This window comes from Amphiura filiformis, chromosome 1 (assembly GCF_039555335.1).
Source record: "Amphiura filiformis chromosome 1, Afil_fr2py, whole genome shotgun sequence".
NCBI classification, from domain to species: Eukaryota; Metazoa; Echinodermata; class Ophiuroidea; order Amphilepidida; family Amphiuridae; genus Amphiura; species Amphiura filiformis.
This window is the reverse complement of record NC_092628.1, coordinates 69,810,195-69,818,914: the sequence shown is the minus strand read 5'-3', so window position 1 is coordinate 69,818,914 and position 8,720 is coordinate 69,810,195. Positions and strand designations below refer to the sequence as shown.

General features: G+C 37.5%; 1 protein-coding gene across 1 annotated transcript; it reads left to right on the top strand.

Moving 5' to 3' along the window:
• Positions 1 to 2,450: 2,450 nt before the first annotated feature.
• Positions 2,451 to 7,318, top strand: LOC140162679 (uncharacterized). Its single transcript, XM_072185951.1, has 3 exons — positions 2,451 to 2,516; positions 5,227 to 6,457; positions 7,314 to 7,318. The coding sequence occupies exons 1-3, from the start codon at positions 2,451 to 2,453 to the stop codon at positions 7,316 to 7,318; spliced, it is 1,302 nt and encodes a 433-aa protein (XP_072042052.1).
• The last annotated feature ends 1,402 nt before the right edge of the window (positions 7,319 to 8,720 follow it).

Here is an 8,720-nt window from a genome sequence, read left to right as displayed (position 1 = left end):
TTTAAAACTAAACATTTGTGACAGGTAGTTTCGGTTTTGGTTTCAGTTTCTTATAAGTGGTGTGACGAATAAAATTACAGGATTTTCGAGTTACCTGATCTAAGTATACAAAAGAAATGTTTAAATTTCGCAGTGCAATATTCACGAGCAGAGAAGTCGAACAAAGCAGTCTACATTTGAAAGCATTGATTTAGTTTGAAAGCATTGACTTGAGACTACGAAATAGCCTAAGTTGATTTCACTGTGAAAATATATAGACCATCGAAATATTTCCACAGACATTACAACAGACACTTGACAGATTATGACTTCAGTGATATAAACACTATTATACACAACTCTATTTATGTGCATGTCGCATGACGGAAGATCAATATCATAGAAATCTGGTTTAAACTGACTTTTATTCAATTTATTTATTTGGGAAGAGAGAGAGAAAAGAGATCGACAGGGAAAGAGGGTGTGTGTGTGGGGGAGGGGTAAGGGTAAGGGAGAAAGAGAAACAGAGGGGAGAGAGCATTGGAAGTGGGAAGGGAGGAGGGGAGAGGGGGGCTCAAGAGTGGAGTGGAATAATAGGGAAGAGTCGATATCGAGTGTGGGGAGGGGGGAGGGAGGAGGTTATATATAGGTGGCGGATGGAACATAGGTAAGAGGTATGGGTTGTGCTTTCCGGGGAATAATCTAATTCATAATCAAATCATCATGCATCGTTTATATTTCAGACAAATAAACAAAACACTCCCCCCCCCCCACCCCTCAATATATGCACATGATTTCTACATGTAGGCCTAGGCCTCGTATATATCCATCCTTTATGTCTCAACGATGTCTATGCATAACTTATCAAACGAATCTCGGAACTCGGGTGTAATTTTATGGTGTCATGGAAGTGTGCCACCTACGGCAGAGAGCATCAAAAGTCGCCCGCGTTGATAGATATCGATAATGAAAATGTTAGCACAATAGGCTATTATATACGTATGGTTATAGGCCATTATACTTTTGATTATATATACCCTCTTGTGTCCTCCCAGCACAATAGTGTTATGATTGCATACCCGTTCATCTCGACATTTTAATCCCTTGATTTTTGGTTTCTGAACAATAGAGAAACCAAAACTATATATTTGAAATGAGGGAATGTACCCACTGATACGTTTAAACCGAGTATGCAATCACAGCCTTTTACTGTTATTTGATGCATAATAGAATCAATCAAAAAGTACTATACTGCTGATCTTTACTACTGATATATTTTGCAAGCGTTTACATATTTCACATAGCTAATTAGTGAACTGATAGGTCATCGAAGATGGAAATGTTAAAAATGTGAAGTGTTATTCCATGGACTACTTCGACGATACATGTTTGGCATTTTCAAAGCATTTTTCTTGGAAATATGATTCTGGGTTTTGTGTACCTTTATGCATCTTCTGGGAGAACAAACTTAACTACAAATTTCTTGATGAAATAAATAATTTACCAAAGAAAAATGGATTGGGCGTTTATTCAACAATTTAGTGCCCAAGGTTGTTGGGGACAAGAACACTGGTGTAGGATCCTAACGCCGTGGTGAGCGCAGGGGTGTGGGGTGAGTTTGAAGAAAGGTATTGGAGTATTGGAAGAACTTATGAAAGAAAAACCGAGAAAACGTGAATGCGGGTGTGAGGGGAGGGTGAGTGTTGGTGTAATATGTTTGATCATTATGGTGTATCACTATTTTGGACTAAGAGAGTGAGGCAAACAGAATATGCCTTGCTGACTTTTGTATTATATTACCCCATATCATAAACGCTGAATTTCCAATCACTGGGTGTCACAGAAAAAATCACCTTCATCCTTTATAATAATTATTGTCACTGGTTGTAGGAAGCCTTGTGTAAGCGGCTTCCATCCGGTTCAATATTGTGATACATAAACTAATACAAAAACTACAATCTGCGTATGGCATCAACATCTCGGGATCCACATACTCATTCACTCATACTATAAAGGTCGTATATCATTGTGAAGTTAGATGATGTCCTTAGATTTTTGATCAAAAGATCTTATTCGGACACTTCAGTACATTTGTTTTTTTCATTTATAGAATGCAATGCAAATGAATTGCAATCTCAGGTACGTGCTGATGACCTGATCGTCTGGTAGAGGTCACCTTTTTTACAAGTTTTTATACAAGAATGTGTGTTTCATTTGTAATCAATGTCATCTCATGTTTATCTGTACATCATTAGTTCATGTCATTTGACTGCGGAATAGGTGACTACAAAGCTTTTCCAAGCACCACGATCCATAGCTTGCAATGCTATTATGTCTAGTTTGTCTGTACACTTAAAAGGTAAATAAACAAGCACTTAACTGAAGTCCATTGAAACATTAGCTGTCTCCATAAGTTTATGCATTGGCGTTTAATATAGTCGATGGCTACACATAGTGGACACTGCGACTAAATGGAAGGAGGATACGTGGGATGTTACCAGGAAATTGTTGAGGAGACGTTGGAAGGTCTTATTTTTGTAAATTTACCTTTAACATATTTAAGGCGATGCAAAGACATGAAATAAACAACTGTTTTTATGATTAGAGTTGGTGTTAACCTGTTTTGTATAGAAAAAGAAAAGTTTAATAACTTGTTTTTACTTTTCTCCTTTGCTGGGGAATTTTAGTAAGAATCAATTAAACTCTATTCTATTACCCCCACGACCCATTATTCAAAATCGCACACTGTGATTTGTTGAAACGCGTCACGTGAAAGACCATTAATTAGCAATAAAGTGGCCAGGGCAACGAACTTTATGTTCTTCTCGCATCACGGCGCACAGCAATGCGCGATGCAGTATATTAGCGTCGTTACGCATTCTACGCATTCTACGCAGAGTATTACGCTTGGTTACGCGTTCTGCAATATCGCTATCACTTACGCTTTGGCTACGCGTAGGCGCTCAAACAAGGTAAACAACTTGTAATATTTGGGCAAAAAATGTGATATTTTCTCTTTAAATCGCACTATTTTGTGGTAATAGAATAGAAATAAAGGGTGCAGCATTATCCTTTACACGCAAATAATGTGTCCTCGGCAGTAAAAACGTTTAAATAATGGGTTCGGCTGCGCCTCATTATTTACGTTTTTACTGCCTCGGACACATTCTTTTCGTGTAAAGGATAATGCATTACCCTTTATTTCTTAAATCCAAAACTTGGACTTCAACCACAATGTTTATTGTTATGTGGTGCGATGTATCTCTCGGTGGCCAACTATTGTATCACTCCATGATAATAAGCGTGAAAGCTACATACAAGGGTTACAATATATCGTCATCGCATAATGTTTATTTTACCTGAACACCTAAAACTTAGATAAAGCTCTTTAAATGGCAAAAGTGAAATGCCCTGTATATAATAGGTATCGTCGTCCCACTCACGTCACGTATATTAAAAACTCAATTTAAATGCACGAGATAGATATAGTGGATAAAAAAATCTATAAACAAAAGTTGATTTACTTGTAAATGAATATCTTTTCATGAATATTGATAATAATACACTGCTAACATTTGAAAGGTTAAGGAGAATGAAACATACTTCTAAAAGCAAACCCTGGAGTGATTTGTAAAATACATGAACTTGAAGGGAAGACAAGATATGTTAAATAAAACATTAGTTTTTCCTTTCAGTTTATGTGTACGCAGTTGCAACACATGTTTGACATTGATACATTCATTATTCCCCATTTCTTACTGCACCTTGTCTTTACGTCTTAACATCTCTCTTTCTACCCTCTCTCTTACCCTGCATTTTCTTTCTCTGATTTTTATTGATCTTTCTGTCCATATCTTCTTCTATATTCTAATCGTTTCTTTCTTTCACACTTTTTTCTTTCTTTCTTTCTTTTTTTCATTCTTTCTTTCTTTTTCATTTTTACTTTCTTTCTTTCTTTTTTCTTGCTTTCTTTATTTTTTCTTTCTTTCTTTATTTTTTCTTTCTTTCTTTCTTTCTTTCTTTCTTTCTTTCTTTTCTTTCTTTCTTTCTTTCTTTCTTTCTTTCTTTCTTTCTTTCTTTCTTTTTCATATGTTCGTCGATGAGTCTCTCGGTCACCCCTCTTAGTTGACTGTATGTTACATGATAAAGCAAAGCAGGAATAAAGTAGAGATGGTAGATAGGATAAGATTCAGCTGTCCCGGTACAAGGTAAACGTAACAGGGTCAAAACAAATTGTGATTGATACTTGAGGGTATTCCAATTTCAGGTATGCTCGACTCGAACAAGGCTCTCAAACCTTCTTTCACTTGGTTAGATTTGGTAATCTTGCAGGTGCAGCTTTAGAATACATTCTAGTCGTAACCCGCAATGGCCTCTTATAAGTATGATATGGTAGCTGAAAAATATGCACCTTAAATCTGAGCTTTACACATGAAAACATCCGATACTGCTTGTAAGAAATGCTTTTAATATTCAAAGCCACTGAATTTGTTAAGATAACAAAGTTAAATGTATGAAGTCAAAGTTATGGGATGAATTTATTGCATGTATTTGTATTAGTTTCATTGTTATTTCAATCCAACTGTGAGAATATATCCGACATTGGAAGATTTACATCCAAATGGAATCTCATGTGAGAATGATAGGAGATTCGAATATTTGCTATCTTGTCTAATGCTAATTAGTACTCTCTTGGTCGGGCTGACGTCACAAAGGGGAAATAGCCTTGTAAAACCAGTGTACGCATGTGCAGTTCCCCTTCCTCGAGCTGGTTGCTATGCGAGCGCTTGTGCAAAGGGGACGAAGGGGAAAATGTTCCCGGATGTCCGATCGAACGAATGGGAAGCGATTTTTATCGGTTCATTTGTACCACTCAATATTTATTAGGTAAATATTTTATGTGACGGGGTACGGCATTATAATAATTGTGGCCTTATTGCCATCAATATTTGTATAAAGAAATGATTAAACAGATTCATCAGGATCGGTATAGTAAACTGGTTAACAAAGTTCCTTGTATCTGATCCAGAAAGTTCACTTACTTGTGTACGTTTCAACAACACCTGTTGTCTTTATCAACACTTGATTGGTAGTGACTGCTACTGACAACCGACGCTAGAAGTAGTTCCAGCGTTGATCTTAGAGTTGCCAGTTGATTTTCCTCCAAGGGATTTTTTAGGTCCCTGTTTCAGAAAGTCATCATATATGTGAGATAGTTGGTACAACTATACTCAACACCATGTTAAGAATTCCAAGCAATTGTCGGAAGATCTTGCTAAAGTGGTTATAGATGAGGAAGACATTCTCAACTCCCACGATGTGGTGAGCTTATTCACCAACACACCCATAGACCAAGTGTTAGACATTGTTCAAAGTAGACTGGAGAAAGAAAACGTGTTGCGAGTTTACAACAAAGAGACAGGGTTTAAGTTAACAAGTGAGGATGTGGTAGAACTTCTTGAGTTCATACTAACTACCACATATTTTACCTTTAGAGGTAAAATTTACCGCCAGCTGTTTGCAACTGCGATGGGCAGCCCGGTATCTCCGATTGCAGCTAACATTTTCATGGAAGCTCTTGAACAGCAGGCGATCGCTACGGCACCCTTAGATTGTAGACCAAAGCTATGGTTGCGTTATGTGGATGACGTGTTAGAGGTTATTAACAAAGATTGCGTCCAACAACTTACCGACCACAACAACCAAGTTGACAAATCGGGGTCAATAAAGTTTACTTTTGAACAAGAATCCCAAGGTAGCCTCCCGTTCCTAGACACGCTGATAGTGAAAAAGGACGACGGCACTGTAAAGCTACTGGTCTATCGTAAGCCAACACATACAGACCAATACCTGAACTATCAGTCTCATCACCCGTTACATCAAAAACTTGGTGTGATACGCACATTGTACAACAGGAAAGACAGCGTTGTGACTGAAGAGGAAGACAAAGTGGAAGAAGAAGAGAAAGTCAACGAAGCCCTTAGAACATGCGGGTACCCTGATTGGACCGTTAAGAAGGTCAAAGATCAGTTACAGTGTGTCAAACCCAAGAAAGTTAACAAAAAGACTGATGACAAGACCAGAAGTAAAGGCATGGTTGTGCTTCCCTATGTTAAGGGTGTTACTGAAAGAATTTCTAGAGTCATGAAGAGTTACAACATTTCTACTGCGATGAAACCGCATGACACTCTCAGAAAACAGCTGGTACATCTTAAAGACAAACGCGATCCTAACAACACCACGGATGCGGTATATAAGATACCCTGCAAGAACTGCGATTTGTCTTACATAGGTGAAACAGGTAGGAAGTTTGGCACAAGACTAGAAGAGCACAGAAGTGAGGCAGAGAAAATGAGCAAAACGGTTACCACCAGAGCAGGTAGAAAGGAATCGCCGTCAGCTACACACAAGTCGGCCATCACTGACCATGTCGTCGACAAGAATCACATCATTGGATGGGGGGAAGCTGAGGTCATCGGCACGGAGCAAAATAGATACACTCGCTGGATAAAGGAGGCTATAGAAATAAGAAAGAGGAGGGGCACCACCATGAACAGAGATGAAGGACAGTACCAACTATCTCACATATATGATGACTTTCTGAAACAGGGACCTAAAAAATCTCTTGGAGGAAAATCAACTGGCAACTCTAAGATCAACGCTGGAACTACTTCTAGCGTCGGTTGTCAGTAGCAGTCACTACCAATCAAGTGTTGATAAAGACAACAGGTGTTGTTGAAACGTACACAAGTAAGTGAACTTTCTGGATCAGATACAAGGAACTTTGTTAACCTGGTATAAAGAAAGTTAAATATAACTCAATCATGACGCATATGGTATGTAATAATATACCTTTATTATTTAATTTGGAGGGAATTGGTTCTCTTTATCTGTTAGTCGACCATGACAATTCATCATATAACAATTATGTAAAGATTACTATGCTCGACCCAATTGAACTATTATTCTTATTATCTTTACCCGTACCATGAGCAAGGTAAATACGGCATGTTATGATAGTTTATAGTTTGTTAGCTTTACATCGTAAACAGCCTTAGGTATAGAAGCAAAACAATACGTTGACGATCATTTACAGAGTCTAATTATTTTGAAACTGCAATTTGTGCACAAATTCTCTAGGGGCATTTCAACCTTTAAAAACAAGAGATGTTGCTTGTTTCTTTTTTCTCTTTTTGTTCAAATGAGCAATGTCAGAAATTTTTCTTCAACTTCAAAACAACAAAGCATACCAGACTAAAATAAGAGTGTAATATTTGAATTTGGCAAATTTCTCTCCAACAATGTTTCTGACATTTTTCTTAATCAATTGTCAGGCTGAATGGGTAATTATGTTCAGCACATAATTATGGTAAACGTAATGCAATATTAACAAAGTCAAATTTGGTGGATATTGGTGGTATTATACGGGCATTTTAGCCGTAAACTGGGGAGTTAAATCTAAATCTCGACATCGTAATGTAAAAACGCGATGGTTCCGATACCGGGCCAATTTCTTCTCACAGTGAGATTCCATGCCTCAACTGCGACAAAACATACATTGGAGAAACCGCTAGACTTTTTGGAACTCAAAGAACATAAAACCGAAGCAGAAAAAAGCTTCAAAGAAAGCATATACCAGATCTAAAAGACATGCATCCATTACAGGGGTGGACAACAAGTCCACAATAACAGATCATGTCGCAGAGGACAATCATGTAATTGGATGGGAAGAATCACAAATCAGAGACAGAGAACAGAACAGAAAGAGAAGACATATACAGAAAGCCATCTGGATAAGAAAGAGGGGGCCCAAAACACTCAACAGAGACGAGGGGAACTACTTTCTACCGTATATCTACGACCAACTTCTAACAGCGCCACTAACGTCAACTCCAACCGGAATCAGCCGTCAAGGTGCAGAACGGTCCATCTCTCATCCCAATATTTTTTACATTTTGCTCTCACCGAATGCAAAAATGATGCTTTCAACCCAATGACTCCATATGATTATATATATATTGTTCTCCCAGAATGCCCCTAGCTGTTAAAGTGTCAGCACTACACCTATATCCATTTCATATTGAAGTGAGCCCCCGGCTATAAAGTATAGTTTATTTTGTTCCTCTTTCCACAGATATATAGTTTCTGTTATACATATTACACCTAACAAGCTATAATGTTACTCTACATAACCTAAATACAAATATTACCTTGTTGGAATTCTCATCATAGAAACATTAGCCCACATTAGCAATTCACGTAACCTAACAGTCTCTTGAGTACACGCGGATCGATTACAAAATAGACATCCAAAAAGTCGACCAAGCTAATAGAAGAAACCCATTAGTCAGGCAGATCCCTGGCTAGTGGAATGAATTCAAAGTAAGGTAACACAAATTTGAAATAGTTAGCATGTTATTTTAGTATCTCGTGTCAGTAACGATTTCATGACTTAGAATATTCTTATTCATATTCCGAATAATATCTAAATAATTTCAGTAGTTTAGCGCATTCAGACATATTTTGAGCTATATATAAATGCCGCATCGTGTTTAACATGTTTACAAGGGGAAAAGAGTGAAGAGAATTAAAGAAAACCGTGAAATAATACAGCATTGGATTTTCAAACCAAGGTATTAGTACAAGAGTATGTTACATCTGGCAAAACAGAATGTTTTTGATCAGTGCATTTTTCAAATAACAAAGACAGTCCTTGGAAATTTAGCGATTTGCAACAAGAA